The sequence below is a fragment of the Pleurodeles waltl genome, chromosome 2_1, assembly GCF_031143425.1.
Source record: "Pleurodeles waltl isolate 20211129_DDA chromosome 2_1, aPleWal1.hap1.20221129, whole genome shotgun sequence".
In the NCBI taxonomy this organism is placed as follows: domain Eukaryota; kingdom Metazoa; phylum Chordata; class Amphibia; order Caudata; family Salamandridae; genus Pleurodeles; species Pleurodeles waltl.
In genome coordinates this window covers 577,325,223-577,348,323 of record NC_090438.1, presented here as the reverse complement: position 1 = coordinate 577,348,323, position 23,101 = coordinate 577,325,223, and the positions used below count along the sequence as shown (strand labels likewise).

The 23,101-nt window shown below is 41.3% G+C and overlaps 1 protein-coding gene across 11 annotated transcripts in view; it reads left to right on the top strand.

Annotated features, from left to right (window-relative positions):
- The window catches only part of PDE1C (phosphodiesterase 1C), a 1,966,671-nt gene that overhangs the window by 1,074,617 nt on the left and 868,953 nt on the right, over window positions 1-23,101 (top strand). For 3 of the 11 annotated variants that reach the window (XM_069215225.1, XM_069215205.1, XM_069215251.1), the window contains exon 2: window positions 11,283-11,324. The exons of the other annotated variants lie outside the window; for them this stretch is intronic. In XM_069215225.1, coding sequence (XP_069071326.1) covers window positions 11,283-11,324 — 42 coding nt within the window. The remainder of the gene's footprint in view (window positions 1-11,282; window positions 11,325-23,101) is intronic. 11 annotated transcript variants of the gene reach the window in all.

Below are 23,101 nucleotides of genomic sequence, written 5' to 3'. Positions count from 1 at the left end.
CGCTCCTCTCAAGGCGAGGGCTGCCATGTTTAATGAAAAGCTGGAGCTTGCTTTTGTAAAACAAAATACTAATGACCATGACACCTTAGGAATTTTCTCCAAGGATGTGGGTTATTTCTTCTGCTTGGGACCGATTAGTATTCCCTGATGGTCCCAAACAGAAAACTTTCATTGGCAAATCCAATAGGTCTCGCCTTTATAAAGTGACTGACAAGCTGTTGTCTTTGCCAGTGTTTGAGTGTATTGTGTGTGTGCGTTGTATTGTGCGTGCTTGCCTCCATTATATATGTTTTTGTTGCTGTGGTGTTTGTGCTGGTGGTCTGCAGTTTAATTGTGATGTGAGTGTTAATGGAGCGTGTATTTGTGTGTATGAGAGCAAAAGAGTTGCTGAAAAAAGCCCAGTCAAATAGTTTCTCTTGCAATCCATTGTTCTGGGAAGCGTGCCGTCGAAGGTCACACAAAGGAGCAGTGGTGAAGCTGGCAGATACTAGATATTAAACGGGGGTCTGACTGGGACATAGAAACCTTTAGATTTATGGTGCAGATGGGGAGTGCTGCCCACCGCAGACACAGTGATTTGAATTTGTCCAACATGTGAAGTTTCGGGGCTACAGTTATAAACTGCTTCCTCTTGCAGAAGTACGTTTTTTGGTTGAGCATAGCAGCGCGCAAGCCCTGCTTTTCCAACGTGTTGGTATGTATCTGGGCTTTTAACCAAACCACCTCACGCCTATCACTATTGCTCATTCATTGGCTTGGCTTTCAAAAATCCTTTATTATCATTGGTAAATGCTTTACTTTTGCCCCTCCTTGGGGCGGTTTGGTTATCGCCTTGGGGACCGACCCTGTTACACGGCCGATAACTTTGACTGCAAGCGAACTTCTTTTTCCTTTTCTGTCCCTCCTTTTGCGGTCATGCTCATGGTGGCCGTGGCACTGTGAATTGACTTGCTTATTTGCACAATAAATATGAATGCTAAGCTGCTGACTCTGTCCTACTGCTCTGTGACTTCAGCTACTGGCTCCTGACCCTTCCGCCCCTCAGCTCTGCTCGCCATGGCAGGGTGGCTGGTCCTGTGGCAGCTTGTAGCCGCGGTGCAACTAGTCCTCATGCAGCAAGCAGCCTCCTGTCCCAGCCGCTTCCGCACCATCTCATGCTGTAGTTTTTAAACATACACAATAGATTTGTTTTGTTTTTTTCCCTTTATAGATACATGCTAAGTTTATTTCATATGGGTGGCTTTTCTGGTGTACATTTTTATTTTGGAAAAATTCGCTTATATGTGTGCATTTGTACTTTCTAAATAGATGGTATGTCTCTATCCTCTTCGTTTTCCAGCTCAAATTTCTAGTCTTTATTTTTTTCGAATTTCCAACAAGTCACCAAAGTTCCTACGGGCTACAATGACACCACAATCTCAGAGAGATGTTAGCACTTCTTTTGTTATGGCGAACATAACCTCAAGAGATCAATATGGCTGTCTCTTCGGAGACACTTTGATCCCTATCTGTATTACTATGTTTACACAAGATGGGATCAGGCCCCACATCCTCTTTCATACTCAAGGAAAAGATAAAGTGTTCTTAACACCATGCTGCTACAGTTTACATTTCGTTCAAATACACTGCACATGGATTTGCATTCTTTCCCCGCTTTCATTTAATTAATAGAAAGGCAGCTTTTTTCACATTCAGATAAAAAACATTAAAACAAAGGTATATTTAGTTTGTGAATGTTTTTACTTTAGATATTATTGTTTCGTGGTGTAAATGTTTTGCCTTTTACAATTTCAATTGGCGTGTTTACAATAAAAGTGGGCTTTTAAAAATAAGCGCTACGTATCACCTCAAGGGTTTTGTTGCACTTTAATTTTCGCTCCTTTTTTTCTGGTTTTAAATTATATTCACCTACACAGCAAGGGCTTAATCCATTGAGCTGCTATAGTGGATGTACTCTGGGTGAAGTGTCTTCTAGTAGTTTACAACCAGGTTATTAATCCCTTTATAAACTCAGCAGTCACACACGCACTAATTCCGTCACTTTCACATCACTACTGCAAAGGTAACGTGTTGGGTGGAAAACATAGCAGTCATGCTTCAAATGTTTGCTTTATAGCCAATTATCATGCTCATTTCCACGCTCAAAGGTAATATTGTGCACAATGCGTGTTTTGTCAAAACTTTTCAAATATGGTCGATATAGTTTATTGCTTTAATGCAGTTTCGCGCGCATATATTCCCGCAGTGACCTCATTATGTAGACTGGAAGTAGAAATAATAACACAAAACACAATTCCTAAAATACAGACCAATAATGCATTATTTACAGTGATATGATTTCATATTTTTTAGCGCATATTCTAAACAGAAGTTTCTAATATACTGATTTATAGTAATAAACATAGGTTGGTTAAAATATCTGCCTTTACAATCCAATGGTATGCTCTTATTAAACAACACTGTAGACAAAGACGGATCTAACAGCCACTTTATCATTGATGAATGTTATGCAAAGGATCACAAAAATGCATAATCCAGTTTGCTAAAGTAAAAAAAAAAACGCTAGTGGTCAAGTCCACTCATAAAAATATTTACTTATGGAAGCACGCAAGTAACTTCAGTAGGTCTTGTGGCGCAACCATATAACTACGGGTACCCATTTATAAAGCCTAACTGGAAGGCTGGGCCTTTCTTCTAAAGTATAGCTTTTGTCCAGGTCCTTTAGGGATGTTGTTTAATTCTTTATTTATTTTTGAGGTTCCGACCACAGCGCGATTATGTGGTGGCATTTGTAGTTTATAAACACACGTGGTATGTTACTTTCGTTTTCGATCTTAAATAAAAACACAGTATGTTCCTTGCGTGTTTTACTTTTCATGTTCAATGTATGTGGCAAGAAAAGTCCAGTTAGGAATTTACAACGATAATAGTTTTAACTCGAGCAAACGCGAGACCCATTGCATTGCAAATGCTTGTTTAACAAACGAACGACTTTCGATCAGACAAAACTAGCACAAGTTGTTGATGTTGTCTTGAAAACAAATACTGGGATGTAAAAAAAATGTATGTGCATGTGACTTAAGATGAAAAATGAGCATGTCACACTTTCAGAACATACAGGAAAGGATAAATGGGTGAGGCTGTGCAGTGACCCCAGTGATTTTGTCTCTAATCTGGTTTCCTGGGGCGATTTTTTGTTTTAATAAGTGCAGCCACTAGGATTGGCTGAGGGATAAATATATAAAAAGCTATGACATGGTCAGCCTTAACCGTGTCATAGCTCTGAAAAATAGTAACTGAAATCCAGAGTGAGCAGCAGATGGCCAGCGGAGGGTCACAAATCAAAAAGGTAATTAATCTGTACTTGGTCCCTGTGCCTGGGCCAGCAACAGACATGACTTACGGCAAGTGCTGCCCAATGAAAAGGCATCAAAGAAGAACGACAATGATGCCAACGAATTGAAAGCTATGGGCGGGTTCTAAGTCCCTTATAGTCTTGCAAGTGACAGCACATATGCTAGTGCATGCTCCTGCAGGCTCGACCTCAATAGAACATTAGTGTCTAAATTATTATTAGCTCTAAATAGGGCAGAGGATCAGTATGTTCTTACCTGGATGGTTCCAAGTTCATTGAGTGGTTGATGTAAGGTTTCTGATACTGCCAGAAGAGCCAGCACAGCAGCACCGGCTGAAATATGACAGTCCATCTGATTCTAAAGAGAGCAGGTGGACCATTAGTTTGGCAGACAGAGAACTCCACCACATTTGTGAAAGACTACCCTGGCTGTCAAAATCTAAATAAGTCTCTAACTATGCAATGTGAAATTTGTACTGTTCCTTGAGCTACATATCTTATGCATCCCTCCCTCTTGCCTTGCCAAAACCTTACCTACTATTTGTAACAGCCATGCTCTTGTGTATTCCATCTCATTGCCTCAGCTCCTAGAAGCAAATACGTTCTGTAGTGTGAGGTATAACACAATATACACCTAACCATAAATAAACACAATCAATTATGTCAATCTCTTTAAGACTAAGGCACCATATATTGCTCTTTCTTCAGTATACTTCGATTTGCTTTGTCATGCATTGCGGTTTTCAGTGGTATTTTTTAAAACATGCTCTCCTTTCATCTTGTAACTGCTTCAACCTCATTTCTATCATCTCCCTAGCTCTAGTTCTTTAATACATGTCATTTTCCTTCCCACATCAAGATCGAGCTTCATCCATTCATGCTTGTGCAAGCATGATTACTACCAAATCTGCGTGTCTGCTTCCATAAAAAGGGCAGCAATGAGGGGTGACCAGCTATGGTCGCAGTGGGCCTAACACAAACGTGTCATGATTGTAATTGTAATTGTAAATTGTATTTATCTACCGCTTTCTACCCCTGATGACATGGTGAAGCGCTTGTCAGTGAGTAGCATGCTACTCCGGAGCCCAAGGTGGATTAGTGGTGGATTACTAGGGGAAAAGTATGATTTGTTACTGGGAGTGGTGGATATGTACACCTGTTAGTTGGATGAATAGGATAAAGGAGAGGAGGATTTGGAAAGCGTTATTTGGGAGTCCAGAGTAGCATGAGAGGTTGCAGACCTGCCAACTCACACTGTGCCACAGTGTGAAACACAATATTGGCTCCCCTCACACAATCTCCCGCTGAGGAGGCAATATCACACAGTGGCAGTGAAAACAGACTGAAAACCACTGTAAGCAATGCTTTTCTGCTCGTTTTCTGAGGCTTTTAGCTGCTGATGTCCATTAGCAAGCTTGTTTTTCTTTTTTGAGGAGGGGGTTTGGGGCTGGAGTAGGGGCAAAAGTGCCTCTCAGGTGCTTCGGCACGAGGCCATACCCCCTCCAAGGCACCACCCCCTTCTCACACTGTGAGAGTTTTGGTGAAGTTGGCAGGTCTGAGGTCAGGATGAGTCAGAGAGTGGAGGTAGGAGGGAATGATAAGGAGCACATGCTAGTACACAGAGGCCTTTACAGCACTCGCTGTTGGAGCAGGATACTTCACCATCTCCACGCTGCAACTAAAATTGTCTGGGCTCTCAATTCTTTCTTCTTTATACTGCTCCCTGTTGTCAATAACTGGGGGCTAGAAAAGTTTGAACCCACATTTTCAAGATAATTCAGGGAACTTTGCGTTTCATGAAGAAGTACTAAATCCCCTAGCTTTGAAAGAGCTAGTGAGTTTCATACTTCTTCGTGATACACACTTTGTCCACCCAGCACTCTCTGCAGCCAGATGTCTTGCCCAACATTACCAGGGCATTAGGCTGCAGGGAATTGTACTTCCCCACTGTCACCTAAGTCATAAGGGCAAAAAGCAATGCTCACCGCTCGAACACGGAATCTCTTTTTCCTGCTGCCAGATGTCCCGTCCTGTGACTTCTGGCACTGTGGAAATGAGATAGAGCTAGGTATAGGAGAAAAAGTGTACAACTACTGAGTGTCGCCCTGCAAATCTCTGTGGCACTAAGAAAGTTTCTACTGTAGTGCATGCCCCGCTTTTAGACCACTTTAAACTTCAGCAACTTTGTGGTATGCAGCGTTGATTGAAATTTGCGAAATTGTGATGTCAGTGACTTTGTAAATTAGTCCAACCCTGGTAATAATAATAGCCCTACACATGCTGAGTATTTATTGCCTCTGGCTTCAGTCTTGTTAAGACAAATCTATCTCTGCATTTCCAACTGGGATCCATTTTGTGTTTCTGGCCTGACTTGTGGATGTGGCACATATGTGAGCAAGCTCTTGGTACCTTATGTTCTACGCCAGTGGTTCTTAACCTGTCGGTCAGCAAAGCCTACTCATTGGGTCTGCTACTATTTTACAAAATTATATAATATTAAAATTAATACAATACAATTAATAAAGCATACACAAATAAAGAAGCAACAGTGAAAATGTGAACTTTTTTTCTTTATTTATTTGTGAAATCCTCAAAATATTTTATTTTTCGAGCATTTGTTAGGTATACTTGTTCTTTGGTTTTTTTTGGTACTATTTTGAGTTTCAGATCAGACTTTGCTCATGCCAGGGGTTCCTGACTTGGACTGCTGCCTCAGTGGGGGTCCGTGGATTCCAGAAATGATTCAGCGGGGTCCACAGAAGTCAAAAGGTTAAGAACCGCTGCTCTAGGCTAATGGTGTGTAGCTCCACATGCTGTGCATGCTATTACCCACGCTTCTCACCTGGGTACCTCTTGGATTGGAAGTGACAGGAAAAGACTTCTGTATTACCAACCACCAAGTGAGCCTGCACTCCTCCTGTCCTCTGCCCTGCTTTTGCAGTTAATATTTCTATGCGCTTTATACCAATTATTAAAAGTATGGGTCCCCAGTGCCACAAGTGTTAATAGTTGCTATTTTTAGAATTGCTATAAAGCATGCTGAAGTCCTCTCCCAGAGATGCCATACTGATATATTAATTAGGGGCGTAGAGCTCAGTATGTGAGCACCAAAAGTTCAAAGCAATTACCTCCCGTTGCCTGATTTCCTGCCCACTGCAATTACCCTGCCTCGAGTCGCCTCATCTTGCTATAATACTGGAATTAGTGAATGAAGATCTATTACATTTAGAGCTTTTATTTGATAACATACCTGGCCCTCTCGTCTATGGCAAGATTTAATGCTAGATTTAATTTCCGAGGTTTATGATATTGATGGTTTTATTTCCAAACAGTACTTGCAAACCGTTCCTAATATTTGTTCAGGATTGGTAGAGCCCTCAGAAGTAGAGATTTCCTACATTGGAAAAGATCTGTCTGTGTAACATAACAAGCCATGAGTTTAACTTACATATTTAGCCTTCATATTTCAACATCTGTGTTATTAAAGAGTTCGCTGTAGACTTTAGTTCACTATTGCTTTTATCACAATATTTCTGTACGGAAGTTACTGACGGATGGACGTGAAGAAGTTGAATGAATGACGTCAGTGCTGGTTTGTGAGAAGCGTCATCCTAAGAATTTTGGGGGTCCCGGGCAAGAATTTATTTGAGGGCTCCTGTTTGGAACAACTTTGAATTGTAATTCCCATTTTCTGCTAATTCAAGCCCTTTGGTGGCTCACAATTTGTTATTTCATTTTAAAGGTTAAGATACAAAAACACACAAAAGTGAGCTAGAGAGAAACCTCACGTTCCCAGGGGGGCCCTTGGAAGGTGGTAATCCTGGGCAATTGACCACTTTGCCCAAGCCTTAAAGCATCTCTGTTAGTACGACGTCTTAATGTCACTGAGCAGGCCACCGGTCACTTGGAATCTGGAATTCAAAATACCATGGTCCCTCAGCTTGTACTCGATCACAACACGGTTACCCCTTAAGCAGTATGAGGCTTTTGTTCATGTTGAAGGACAATCACTATAATGATATCTTTTACACATGAGATTATTTTTCACAAAGGCCTCATTAGGCAATATTTTTTACGCCATTAACTGAGATCCTGGTGTTTTGAAACTTAGCAGATTTGATAAATAGCACCTGTTACGAGTTAGCCCTAAAATGTGGTGCATCTCGAAGGGTTTAGGGCTTTTCACTCCAAAATGTGCATGTCCCTTTATTTACTGGGCCCCAGGAAATTGTGGCAGGTTGGGACTACTGACATTTGTGGGGGGAGGGGAGGGAGGGTTGGAGTTTATCACACTCACTAATCACTCGGTGGAGAAAAACTTCAGCCCACCTGTAATTGCTTGCCGAAGTAATTGTGATCGAGGCAAGACCTAAATATCAAACTGTGCCAGATATGAAACACTCAAGACGTTAACATTGGTGCACTTGGAAACTGACCAGGTTCTCCTGCTTGTGTTTGGACCAAGAGAAAGCAATCTGGGCCCATGATCTTAGTGCACTTAATAGTACCAGCCATCCACATAGCACCTTGTCTGGGACATTGTTACCGGAAACACCAGCACCGCCTCAATGCAGAGCACTACATCAGCAGTATATGTGACATGCTTACCCTGGAGCATGGCATCAGCAGTCTTCAAGTTGCCTAGGCTGGGGCATTTTACAGTGATTCCACAGGGTCTACTCAATTTGCTGAGTCTGGAGCACTGTATCAGAAATGTATATTGTCTCTTTTAAGGACATTGTCTAGGACATTCACACTATTTTCAATTTTTGTTGCTGAACATGACTATCTCTCTGTGGTTAGTCTTGCACACAGCAATCAATCTTCAGTGTCCCTAATTTGTCGCAGTTCTATTGCTATCAATTTTAGACACGGCATGAGCGAGCACATCCTGACTGAGATCAGTCCATAACACAGCAACATCCTACCACAGCATAGTTTCTACTTCTAGGCGTGTCATCCTCTCTGCAGTTAGTTTCAGACACTGTAAAAGTCCTTCTTTTGTGTTTACTCTGCGTCTCTGAAAAAGTCCATAGATATATCAACAACACTCTGACTATCCCATGTTGGATTAAATTCTGAAAATAATAAGTAATCAAATATGGAATTGATGCTTCACAACCAAAGATATTGGGTTCCTCTACATGTAGTAAATGAGAAATATAAGCGAAAAAGAGGATTTGGAATGTCATTACAATAGTTTTATAGCACCGCATGTTCCCCATTATCACCAACAAGGTGATGGCCCACATCAGTCACGTATCAAATCCAGTATGTATACAAATCGCTGCAAGCAATGTTATGCTCAAAATCAGATGACAAAACATACATTTTAGTTATGACCTAAGATGACAACTAACAGTGCCACGTAATAGCTCTGCGTTTTGTATGTAGCCAGGTTTATTCATCCCATTAGATCAGTAACCCAGACTGAGAAAAGTTTGTGCATCCTAACCTGTGTTCAATAGAGGCTTGAGAAACATATGTAGGTTTGGATTGGTCTAGGCAACTACCAGATGAGGAGCGGATGGGGATAAATGGGGTGGGATGAGGAAGGACTTTGTACATCTGCTGCAGTAGAGTCCGCGTGTTAGGCCTTCTCTCAGTGGCATGTATCTGATGGTGTTTGAGTGGCCACTTCATGATGTACCACACCACTAAGTTTGCACAGTGTATGAGGAAGGGAACTTGGTGAGACCTCCCCGGTCACACAGTGATTAGGCTCACTTCGCTAATGCAGGTACAACCCCCCTAGCAGGGGTTTGGTAGAGAGAAAACACAGATGAGCACCCTGGGTGTATCCGAGTGGTTGGTTGTGAATGAGTATAAATAAAACTATAACATAATTTAAAGAGAGGTTCTGCTGAACAAGCACTCGAATTCATTAATAACATTAATGAAGTAGACTATTCTCAGATAGGAGGCCAACCTGTTTCCCCACTCTAACACTTGTAGAACAGACAGGACATTTCAAAGTATGCTAGCCTGTGTACAAAGCCATTCACCTGATCAGTCCTGATACTTATCTGATCTGCTCTGATCAGCCACAGAGTCCCCCATTCCGGAAACACTCAATTCACTGGAACTGCGCTACCCATTGGAAATATCTGCCTCTTGACATTCAAACGAACACCACGCTTCTCATTTCAAAAAATTCCCTTATTTTAGCAAGACTTTAAACTCTCTACTTTGTTTCAAAAACAACATTATTAGTTCTTCTATAACTCAGATTGTGAGCTCCAATAGTGGTTCTACGTCAGTATTGGCCCTTAAATATACATGTATCTATGTTGAAGTTACAACGTTATCTACTTTCTGTGGGCTGCTACGAGGCAGGCATTGCTGTTCTTGCAAGAGTGACATGCAAGCTGTTCATATTATATGCAGAAGTTATGCATGGTGACCCACTCTCATGACCATGAGAGGCAAATGGACGTTTCTTTTTATGAAACTAACATTGTACGTATGGGATCAACTCCTTGAGCATCCCAGTGTAATACATGAGGCCAGAAAACATCTCTTCCAGGTTTTGGAAGGTGTTGCAATAAAATGCAACATCATTGAACAATTATGTAGATTTATTCAGTTGCTTTGCAATTCAATGTTATTGGTCATTCAGATAAAATAAGACCTTCCATGGAACATTTACTTGTTGTTTTCTTGTTGGAGATAAGGGCAACTTAAAAGTATATGAAGACAAAAAAGGGAAGAACTGTGAGCTCAGGAACAACTGAATCATGGCCTCTTGCTTGTATTAGGCTTCAGTATTTCTTCATGGTGTGTGTAATGACCATCTCAAAGCAGTGTTGTGTACTCATGGTTCAGGGGTGTTAGAATTAGCTGGCAGAGGCATACCTCTCCTAGGAGAACTAGGGAGCTGATCTTGACTTGCATTCCCAAAGGATGCAGCTATACAGTGTCAGAAACGTCCAAACGTGATTGGTAAAGGGATTATAGTATTATAAATAACATCAGCAGTTGATGCAAATGTAGATTGATGCATATAGAGAAAGTCAGTTCTTTGCTAATATAATTAGGGGTGGGCGAAGAATTCCACTCTGCCGGCGGAGTTCGCGGAGTTTTCCCCACTCTGCACTTCCGAAAAACTCAGTAAAGTGACGCTGAGCAGAGTTTTTTCTCTCGCTTGCCAACGTTAAGTTGGTGAGCGCGAGCAAGAGAAATTGCTAAGTTGGCAAGCGCGAGTGAGATTTCTGAACGCAAGCAGTAGGCTTGAAATGAGAAAGCTGCTGCTTGCATTGAGGAAGCTTCCGCTAGAGTAAAAAATCTACTCAAGCGGCAAAAAAAAGTTAGCGCTCACACAGCTCAAGAGAAACTCCTGTGCTGAAAATCAGTGCGAACAGCGTGCCTTACTCAAACTCCGCCGCTCGGGGAACCGTGTAGCACGGCAGAGTTTTTTGAGCACTTTGCAGAGTTCCACATAGCAGAACTCTGTGAACTCTGCCCAGGCCTAAATATAATGAATTTGATACTTCCAAGATGTTGTAAGGATATCTTCAGGTGACATGAAACTCTTGATGAAAGAAAAAGTCCTCTGGGGTAAAGTCTTAAAGGAGTAATTGTTAACAGTCCTCACTGTCTTCTTCCGTACATGTGCAGTTTTACAGGTCTGTTAGCGTGTCTTGCTGTCTCAATGTTCAGGTGGGTAATTTCTTGAGTAGATATGTAGAGAATGAGTTTTGTGTACATGATTTAGTATATCACGCACCCATGTAGGAATCCTCAAAGAAGTCAGCAGAAAGGAGATCCAGTAAAGGAACAAGGCTGATGATGCCAAACATACAAGGATAAGGTGGCAGAGTGCTTCCTGGGGAAGATAAAATTTAGAGCCCAAACTGCAATTTGATCCATTTGTTTTCACGCTGAATTCCACTGTAGCCATATTTTTCATTGTTATTTCCTTTTTTAGGGGGGCCCAGCCACCACCAGCATACCACATTCTTTCTGTATGGTATGTATATATTTTCATTTATTTGACCACTTAATAATGCAGTCACACCGTGTTTCTTGTTCCCCTTTACAAAGTCTGAGGGATGAACGGGGTGTTTTTCCTCTGTTATCCATTGGATAGTGTAACACGGCTAGTACTGGCCACCAATAAAGAGAGAGGTGATTACCTCATTTTTTTGCTTTCGTTGCTACCATATTCGTCAGTGAGAGAAGGTTGCATAATTATTTATTAAAGGTGTTACTCCCAAGAACAGTGCTCTCTGCTACCTCCCTTCTATGGTTATGTGTAATGTAAAATTGGTAGTGTTGGTAATTCTTCTAAGTGAAGACTCCCAGCTGACACAAACATGATGCTTCATTTACGTAAGGCCCATGTGTGAAAGAACTAGTCACACTGAACTGAATTCAAGAAAGTGGAGGAAACCCACATAGAAGTTATCATGAAGTCCTTTGTAATTGGGCGAAGTCACTGGAGAATTAGACACATGATTGCACCTGTACTTTGCCCGTTTGTTGGTCAGTAAAGTAATGAATGCCATACGATGTCTATGAAAGGACTGACAGCCCTCCTCCTGCTAATGTTATTTCATGATTGTGAATGACCTTCTCTTTCCCTTAGCCACTCTGCCATCATGTAAAAGATACTAGATATATTCTGAAGATGTAATGCAACTTACATTTCTTCATCCCTGTTCCAAACTGGAAGGAATTACAAATGGTAGCAACAAGTGAGCATTTGGTATTCATCCACTACATCTTTACATGGTGGATATAGTGGTTGCGCATCACAGTCCCACTCCATCCCTCAGGCAACGTAAAGTGTCACATAATCAGTGGATAGTGGTCATTGGTCCTACCACTTATCTAACTCCATATATGTCTGGACATTCATGGCAATTATTTCACCTCATGTATACACACCCAATCCCCTGGTGGTTGCTTTAGTTGGTGGTGTTTTCCTGGACTTAGCCTATATGCTAGTTGTTCATGGCCACCAGCTCCATGGCTCTGGAAATGCTGTTCTTTCTATTTACCTAAGTCTATCCTCATTGTCTAGCCTACCCTGTTACATTATACTGCTACAGCCTGAAAATTATTTTTTGGTCATAGTCTTAGTTCAGCTCTGTCCATCCTCATTGTTTCAGATAACCTCAACATAGCATCACATCCCATCCCATCATGAGCAGAGTAGAAGACTGTGCAGTTTATTCACATGCCTCTCAGTTTCCTGATGCCCTCATCCCTGTATGTACTGTAGAAGTTGAAGGTGTATGATAAGAGTAAATAGAAGCAATAGGGTTAGTGTAGTGTAAGAAAACAATGTTAGTACAGCAGGTGAGGTAAGTAAGTCAGAAGCACACCACTTGCACCACTGAGGGTAACTAGGACTAGGTTGTAGAATGAGTAGAGAGGGTGAAGTAGTAAGCAGTTCCACAAGAACTCAAAGGAGAACCTGGCAAAGGAATAAAATGTGCCCATGAAAGGAATGGGACACAGTTGGCAGCCATAGAAACTAGCAACTATGGATATGGATATGGACATGCAAAGACTACACGTTAGTGATGACTGAAAAGTGTCCGAACCACCATTTAACCTGCAAGTGAATGATCATCAATATGGAAGTCAGCAATAGCCATCTTGGATTGGGAAATGAGCCAGGATGGAAATGGAGGTCTTAAAAGGGTGATGGTCAATCAGGCAGAGCTCTAACAATGCACAAGGCAGAAGGTACAAGGAGCAAACATCGTCCATCACTGTCCTGATGACCATCACTGCCTTCCCTAAAAACTAGCAAACATGGACCCCTAAACCCTGTGAAGAAGATGAGGAATCAGGTGAAACTTTATGCCAACCCTAGAACTCCCAGGACTCCCCTACTAAGTCACTTCACATCACATCAGATCGCTTTCTATGTTCTTAACCCTGAAAGTCTGATCAAGTACCTAGATCCTCTAGAGTTTCTTGTATGTTGTTTATATCTCTTCAGTACTCCCACAGTTTAGAAAGTCCTCATAGTTCTAAGGCTTAGAGGTGCATGGGTTAGTGGAAGTTCATTCTGTGTGGTGAGTACTACTTCATAAAACTTTCTTCCCTGCTCTTTCATTCCTTGGATGATCACCTGTTATTTGAAAAGACCGTTAGATAACTGGAGTTCCACTCACTGGGTGAAGCACTATTATTAGTGGTCCTTTTCCAACTGAAAAGTGTTCTAGTGACCATTTGCAACCTAAATTATATGTCAGCAGCATTCTAGAAAATCATTAATCAAAAAAAAGATGAACAGTAACGAAACATCAAAATCCTCAAGTGGTTAGAATTATGTATGGACTTATTCATGTGATCTGCAGTCGGAGGGATATGCCTTTCTGATCAAATCAGGCCTGCTAGCTCTACTTTGTGAGCAACTCCTAGTCTCCTGCCACAGCTGCACTGATTTGTTCTATATATCAGTGGATGTGCTGCATGTGCAGGCTATTGTGTAATTTTTGAGGAGGGATGGAAAGAACCTGCAAGTGCCTCCGTCTGTCTATTGCACTAATCTGATCTTCGGTGTTCACCGTCTCAACCATATTGCCATAGTAATCATTCTCTACCTTTTGCCAAACAAACACATCCTTTCTTTTTTAAATGGCGCCACATCAATCTGTTTCTCAATCTTTCTATTTTCCATGTATTACACCAGCATGTTAGAGTACATAATTATGCTATAAAAACATAAGTCAATCAAATTGCAGCTAAACAAAGTTTTCGAAAATACATTACAAAAAAAAATATTATGGCATAAAGTGGAGTCAAACGCAAAAGGATGTTAGAAAATATTCCCAAAATGTATTGTTCACTGTAGACAATGTTTGACTCAATGACAAAAATTTGATTTAAGTCTGTGTTTGTACACTTATAAAAGATTGGATCAATGAAGCATACATAGGAGTGTAAAATATAAAAGGTGGTTTGCAACCCAAGGGCCTTGAAAATTATATCAGGAATAGTAACTGCTAAAGTATAGCCATTAGCAGATTAATTGAGAAATTAATTGTGCTGTATGTAGGATTGTATTCAGCACAAATCCTTTGGTGGTAAATGTTGTCTAGCTTTTCTGTTTAAAATTATTTCATTAAAAATACAATAACATATAAGAAAATTACAGATATAACAACAAATACAAATATGCAGAAAAACAACAGAACTGCTATAAATATAACTGCACCTGAGTATATTACATTCTTAAATATCAAATATTAATTATTTCAGTAAATACCCATTATAGTTTTACCCTATACAGAATAGATTACTAATTTATATAATAAGCCCTTTAAGATTTATTTTGCCACAATATCAACCTTACAGAGTATTAGCAAAAAGGCCTGTAGGCAAATGGGGAGATTGGTAAATGAACACCTGGCTTTAGATTTTTTTTAACTTATGCAAAGATATATAAGCTTGCTTTTGTCCTATAAGAACATTGACAAAAGACTGTCAATTCTTTAAAAACTATTGAGAGTTTTACTGGAAGCATGGACATATAAAAATTAATAATAGATAACATCATCCTCATCATCATTTTAATAGGGTCAGCCTGCCCCAGCAAGAGTGGAAGAGGTCTGAAAAATAATAATACTAATGAGACTGGAATAAAGAATACTCAAGCATTTAATTTTGGAGAGTTCAAAAACTCAGATTCCTTAAACATTTCTTTAAAACAATATAGATTAAGCAACATGGCGTCAGAAGTATCAATATGTAATTTATAACCAGAGACCACAGAATGAAAAGACTGAATCTAAAAAATGCTGGAATAGAATTGTTTGGGTTAGACGTATATAATAATATGTTTTCATAGGCTGTAAATTTAATCTCTACATCCTTGTGCTTATAACCAGCAATGTTATGTTATCTCTTTATTTTCCTAAATGGTTTTTAGGCATAATTAAAGAGTAATTGGGAGAACGCACATCCCTGTCTAGTATTTCTAAGTGAAAAAAGGAATATTGTCAGATCAAACCAAAAGTTAGGTTTTGGGGAGCGGTATAAAGAACATATATATTGCAGTATTTTGGGACCATATCCATGCTGCTTTAAAGCTTTCAGCATAAAATCCCAATTTACATGATGGAAAGCCTTCTCAGCATCGAGTGTTACTTTCACAATTGGATCCATGTGTTTCAAAGCACCCCGAATAATATTTAAAAAGGTCCTGGTGTCATCTGTAATATATCTTCCTTTAACAAACACAGATTGTTCCCTGCCAATTAAATTAGGAGCAAGGCTAAAAAAGGATTGTATGAACAATTGGCAAACATAAGGCTGAATGAATTTACATGAGCATTTAGCAGAACTGGACAAGCCACTGAATGTAGCAAAAAAGAAGAAAACAATTCAATACTTGTAGGGCAGGAAAGATAAAGTTAAAGAAAAGACCATAAAGCTGTATTTGAAAGAAAATCCATGAAGAATGAAAGAATATATTTGGGAAGCGGTCAAGTTTACTCTAACCATAACACTGTAGTTAGTACGAAATAACACATTGAGAATGACGAGTGGTAAAGGTATGGTTGTCAATGGCCATCCATACCTCGGATGACCCTGGAAGTTAGCAAAAGGTAAGAAGGAAGAAATTGGGAGGACTAAGGAACAACAACCATACATCTGTCAGGTAAGCTTACCCTGATCGAGAAGGAGGAGTGAGGGAATAACAATTCGGGAGGGGGGTGATGTACATTTAATGACAAAATGTAAAGTACATCCACCAAATTGGCTATGACAAACAAGAAACTTGTAAAAGAAAAACATAACAGGCAAAATCAATGCCATCCTAGTATGATGTCAGCAGATAAACAATGTGTAACAAGACATTTAGGCTGAGGAAAGCATATTTTTAATATAAGAAAGATAGCTTAGATTGTAATAATGTTATGCCAGCATCGATTGACTTTCCTTTGTGATGGTGCATAAATTCTCACAATTGATCTGGAGTATCAAAAGTAATGGTGTTGTCCATATAAGGAACTATAAATAGAGAGGCATGTAAAAAACCAAATCCTGCATTCATGGATCTTAAGTTGAACATGAATCTTGTGTTCACTGTGATTCTCAAAGTGCCTTGAGATGAAAATACCTTTTGTCTAGACCACAGAGTGAGACTTCAGGTTGTTGGTTAAGGGAATAAAACCCTACTCAAGCAACAGCCACAATCCCTGTCAGGGTGAACCACAGAAAGTAAATATACTGACCTTGCTTATCCTTCTGGTAGCTTGCAACAAAAACAGGCACAAAAGCAATCAGGTTTAACTTAGAGGGAACGTGTAAAGTCTTTATGTAGCACTTAAACAGTAATGAAGTGAACATAACACAATAAAACTCCCATACTAATTAAGAAAAATGGCATACATATTGATAGATTATTTGACAAAAAAACAAACAAACATCCAATCAGCAGAACTGGAGTTTGATTTTTTTAAGTTTAAAGTGTAAAAATGCTCCTCAAAGATGAAAGCGCCAACTGCAGACATGTGGTCATGCGACATTGGGCAAAGTTGAAAGTTATGGCCATCTGTGATGGAGCGTGGCTCGGATACACAAAGTGGATTTGGCCAGGCTCTAATTACCTTTGGACTTAGAAGAATTTTTAAAGAAAAATGTCTGAGAAGGTAAAGTGCAGAGGCATAGGTCAGCTGGCGGTGTCGGAGAAGGAGGCGTCGTCATCGGGGAGCCTTTGGACAAAGTTGCGCTGAAGATTTCTACGTTCTCACTTAGGGCCTGGTTTAGATATTGGCAGAGGAGTTACTCCATCATAACGATGACAAATATCTCGTCTGCTGAGATCTAAATCCCATAGGATATGATGAGATTTAGATTTTGGCAGATGGGATATCTGTGACCGTTGTGACGGAGTAACTCGTCCGCTAATAACTGAGTCAGGTCCTCCTGCTCTTTTGTAGCTGCCGAAAATCTTCAGTGGGATAAAGCTGCAGACTGTAGCTGACGAGAGCTCCACCAGGCCAGATACCTCTTCTGTGAGGAGCCGCTGAACAGGATTTGCTGCTGCAGAGAAAAATGTATGGGGAGCTGCCCCACAGCCAGGCCAAACGCTAATGCATCTTGGGCGGATCAGTGAGCAGGCAGGTGCCGGTCTCCTTTTGGTCCTCAAAACACTTTTTGGCAGAAAATCCCAAGTTTGGGATTTGGGCCATCTGGGCACCTTAAGCACCACTTTCCAGGGTCCGTGGCTGGAAGGGCTCCATTCGGAGGGTCAGAACTCACTCAGGCTGAGTCCAGTTGTGGGTTCAAGATGGTTGGAGACTTTTCTATCCCTGAAGCTCTTATTAGAAGGCCAGTCAACTGGCCCTTAGACTCACTCTGGAGGTCTTGGGTTCAAGCAAGAAGGCAAGTCTCAAGAAGCAGGGCAGTCTTTTGAGGGTATAAGGCAGGCTTCAGGCAGCAGGGTAGTTTTCTGAAGTACCCTTCAGGCCACAGGCAGCAGGGCTGTCCTCTGAGAGTCTTTCCGCAGATCCAGAAGTGAATTGAAGAGAGGGTCTGAGAGTCCTATTTTTATATGTGGTGTCCTCTTTAAAGTGGAAAAAACATCTGGAGTTTTCCCCCCACAGAATTGTCTGGAATTTTTCTGCCTCTCTATCCTGGTCCCAGTCTGTCTAGGGGCACAATAGGTTGGTGTGAAGTTCTTTGAGTATGAACTGAGGCAGGGTCTTTGAAGTGCAAGTTGGACTCTGCATTGCTCCCTCCCAACCCCCATGCTGCTTTGCATAGCCCATCTTGCCAATACCCAATCCCTCTATTGTGTGGCTGTCTGGGAGGAATACACAAAGACTAACTGCCACTTACTCCTAATAATGTGATGGAACAAACAGTCTGCGACAACGAATGGTTAGGACCAAAAAATAATAGGTTTCTAAAAGTAGCATTTTTAAAATTGTGACATTAAAGAGAATATTAAATTATAAATCACTAGACACCAAACATGAAATTTCCACCTGCTCCCAAACAAACGTTATCACTTAATAAATGTAGCACTTTAACCCAATGTTATTCTATGGAAGAAGTAGGCTTCACGGTAGCAAAAAACGAATTTGTAAGTGTTTCACTAGTAGGACATGTAAAACTTAAAAGTACATCTCTAACTTTTTAAAATACAGTCTATCCTGCCCTATGGGCTATATAGAACCTACCTTGGGCGTGACGTATGTGTAGTAAAAAGGGGGTTTTAAGCCTGGCAAAGGTTTATATTTCCAGGCGGAATTGGTAGTTTAAAACTGCCCAATGGCAGGTCTGAGAAATGTTTTCAGGGGCTGCTTAAGTGAGTGGCACAAGAAGCGATGCAGATCCACTAGTAGCATTTAATTTACCAGTCCTGGGTATAAGGAATACCACTTTACTAACGTTGTACAAGTCAATTAAATATTCCAATCAAGTGTAAGCCAGTGTTACCATGTTTTACGGCGTGAGCACAAGCACTTTGCCGCTGGTTAGCAGTGGTAAAGTGCACAGAGTCCTAAGGTAAAAGAAAAAATAATTCATCAAAACAGGAGAGGAGAAAGCAAAACGTTTGAGGGTGACCCTGCAGAGAAGGCCAAGACCAACACACAGCATTTGCTTGTGTTGTTTTCCAGCTGAAAGGACTTTCATAAGAACAGTGAAATGCAGTAAAAGGAATATGATGCCTTTGGATTTAGAGGAACGAATTGGTGAAGGGATCTTAGGCCCAATACAAAGAGGCCTTCTCCAGTATAAAGCTTGAAACAAATGACATAGTTTAAAAGCTAAAAGGCACCCTCTTAACAAGAAAAAATAGGAAGACTAAGTCTACAGTAACTGCCATGCATACCTCCTTTGTCAGCCCTCCACTCTCATCAGTTATGAAAAGCGCACACTATGCTTCATGTACACAAAATGGTGGGCACAACTGAGCGTTGAAAGAATGAAACTTTTCCATTACATGTGGCGTATGGGTACCACTTAAAACATAAGTAGTTGTTTTCAAAGGGGCTGCCACTCGTATCTCCCCTATACGCTGTCCTCTCTAATGTTAAAGAGAGAGCGCACCACAATGTAAATGTACAAAATTGCAAGTGGAGTGAGCTGGCCTGAGGAGCAGCACTACTTAAGCCAAAATGATACTTCTAGGCCAAATATTTGCGTAAAAACTCATCAAGCTGCTCTGCAGCTGCTCTGACGCCCTCTGTTGGAAATTTAGAGAACGTAATACACAGCCTCAATCTCCCTTATCCGTTGTGATGGAAACAAGAGCTTTGACAACAGACAGCCATTTTGCAGGCTACCAAATTATGCCCACAGGGTTTATGTTTTGGGCACCACTATATGCATGATAATGAATTTCAGTGATCAATAATATGACCCAAAAGTCCATGCAGGCTGTGTGGGATTCAAGGTAGTGTATTATATGGTTGGGGCTCCTAATTTTCACACAGTGCGCAATGCCTGGCATGCCAGTAGTAAAAAGAAAATGCACATAATTAGTGTTGGAAGACCACAGAACTATTTTAAAAAGTAATGATTGATGACACTAATTGTACAGATACATTCCTTTCCCAACAGTATTACTTACATTCTGATTTTGGGATCAGCCATATGTTGGGATTTAGTGCTTACTGGTATGAGACAATGTACATGAAGGCCAGGTCTCATGTTTGGACCTGTTTGCAGACATGTGCTATACTCATGCAGGGTGTTACATACTGCCCCAGTTAGTATGCCCAGGAAATATAGAACAAATAGTGTATCTACGTTAGTAAGGAAGGATACATTTTTAATAAGCCTGCTCTGTGACATTGAGGAGTAACAGTGTCTGTAGGAGAGGGACTGGCTGCATGACAACAAAGGAGTGTCTGTGGCTGAAAGGAGTTTGAGTATTCTGGAGGTAGATTTGAGGCAGTTCAACGCTCAGAGAACTTGCAGTCAAGCCAACAACATGCAAGCCCTGTGGACCAACTCGGGGACCCCAGCCAAGAGAGAATGTCTCCTTGATGATCAAAACATGGGCACCTTTCACCAGGCAGTGTGAGATGACCACAGGGGACCCAAAGAGTGAACAGTCTGTTGCTAAGATAAGGCTGAGCCACTAGCAGATGAGTTACCCTGGGGTCTGTCATGATCCGAAGAATGTCTGCACCAGTCACAAAGATGTCCCAAGAAAAAGAGGAATTCAAAGGACCCCCAACCCACAAGACGTCTGTGTGGGAGTATTGGACAATGCATTTTGAGTCAACACTGGTGGGTGGTAACACACTTGTGTGTGTGAGACGGGAGAATAGGACCTACTTCATGTACAGTTGGTGGTCTTGATTGCAGACTGCTCAAGACTCCAGTGACTTTTGAGGAATGTAGGAGGATTAGCTCCTCACCCCTGTTCTCATGTCCATACTACTACTTTACTTCGTATTCATACTCTGAAGAAAGGCGGTTGTCACTCTGCGGTTTCTGCAAGAGAGGGTAGAGGAATCAGGATATCAGAAAATTGGCCCCAAGGACTTGAGTAAATGAGTTTTATGATAAATTTCTCCTGAATGACTAAGGGACGTGACCCATTAATTCTGGCAGATCCCATGTGCACATTATGGATGAGGTTTCACCTAACCCGTAAGGCAGCTTGTAAATACACTCTGTATCAGGAACCCTCGTACCTTTGAGACTAAACAGCAGAGTAAGAAACAGAACCTGCTGTGTGTAAGTCGTGTCCCTGAATAATCCATTTTAAGCGCAATTTTTATAATTAATTGGAAGATTTATGTCTGCCATGCACACATGATTGAGACTTATGAGCAGCTAGCCATGTCTGCCCAGTGAATGAGCATGTGAGACCCCTTCTGTTGAGTTTAGCACCAGTTCCAACATACTGACAGTGGGAGTGGATGCTACCAAGGGTTGCCAAGGCTATACACACAATACACCCTAATATTGTCAAACACCATCTTTCGCCAAGGTTGTGCTAAATCTGATAAACGTACAAGAACTCACAATCAGTCGAGCAGAATAGGCATACTTTTCTGCTTACAATATACTTCACTTCTCTATATTAGGCCTTCAACCTGAGTGCTACAATTTTGCACCCAGTAAAATTGCTCTGGAAAAGCATGTTTGTACATTTATCGGTATTTCCCAAGAGCAATTTTGCCTCCCCATTTATTGATTTCCATGTTGGGATGTGGAATAATTTGAGGCTTTACCACAAGTCAAAACTATTCGTTTTCCCATTATCAACATGTAAAAGTCAGACTGGCTAAGGACTACTAATGGAAATGTCCTAAAAGTTATAAGTAGAGACATTTTCTTAGATTAAAATTGTGGGTTCAAGTGCAATTTGAACTGATCTTAAACACGTAAATCTTGTGCGTCCTGCATCAAAATGCTGACTCGATTTATTGGGGCAGCTACCAAGAGCCTGTGTTTTTAAATCATAATATTATGATGGGTTTTGGTTCTCTGGACCTTGCAGAACTGAGACCATGTTATATAATCTTTGTTCTGGGACTAAAAAGAAGGCAACCCCATTTGCACCATTTTTGTTACTCGTGTCATGAGGAACAGAGCAAACACTCATTTGTACAGGGGAAAATATGGCACAAACTGATTTTACAATATTTAAAGTGTTTAGATAAGACATGGAGAAAAAATACAAACATTTCAGTATCATTTACTTTGTGTAATAAGCAGGGTTCTGGTTTTAGTACCCTTCACTTTTTTGCCTGGTGTCAGTGTGTCTTGGACTGTAGTGCACTGGGATCCTGCTAACCAGAGATCTAGTGCCTGTGCTCGCTCTCCTCGAGATTTGGCTGTTGGTAAACTTTACACCCCACAATTGGCATACTGGTGCACCCATGTAGGTCCCTAGTATATGGTACTTAGGTACCCTGGGCATTGGTACACCAAGTGTTCCTCATGGGCTGCAGCATGTATTGTGCCACCCATGGGAGCCCATGCAAACTGTGTCTGCACGCCTGCAATTGCAGCCTGCGTGAAATGGTGTATGCACCCTTTCACCACAGATATAAGGCTTGCCTTATATCCTGGTCACTGCACTTAGGCATTGTAGGTCACCTTCTGGTAGGCCCTTCAGCCCAAAGCCAGAGTGCATGTCCCTAAGTGTGAGGGTACCCTTGCATGAGCAGGGTACCCCTACAAACCCCAGACCACAGTGCAGGGAAGCCATCTTAAGATATGTAGTGGACACTGGTCAACACGAGTGGTCCAACCACATAATGGCTTCTCCGAACCTAGGCATGATTGGTATCAAACATGTTGGAATCATGCATCTACACCGATTCCAGTGCTAGTTGCATGTTCCCCAGCACTCTAGGAATTCCTTAGAGGATCTCCCAGTTCTGCCAGCGCAGCCTTACAGGGTCTGGCTGGCAGCCGATGCTACTGCCAACCCCAGACACTGTTCTGCCCACTTGCTTGTGAGCCTGGCTCAGGCAGAGGAAGGCAGAACAAAAGATTTTCTGCAAGGCAGAGGTGTGACCATCTCCCACTGTTTATTAGGTGTCTAAGGACTGGGGTGGGGTGGCTTCTGAGCACGACAAGACTGCTTTGAAGGGCGCATTTGGTGGCCTCCTCGCATAATCTGGTTTGCACCAGTTCAGGAACCCCCGGTTCCCGTTCTGGCACAAAACTGCACAAAGGGCAGGGAGTGACCACCCCCTGTCCAGCTCCTCCCCTAGGGAAGTGCAAAGAGCTCTGCCTCATGACTACTTGATTCTGACATCTTGAAAACAAGATGGGCAGAGGCCCCTGGAGCATATAACT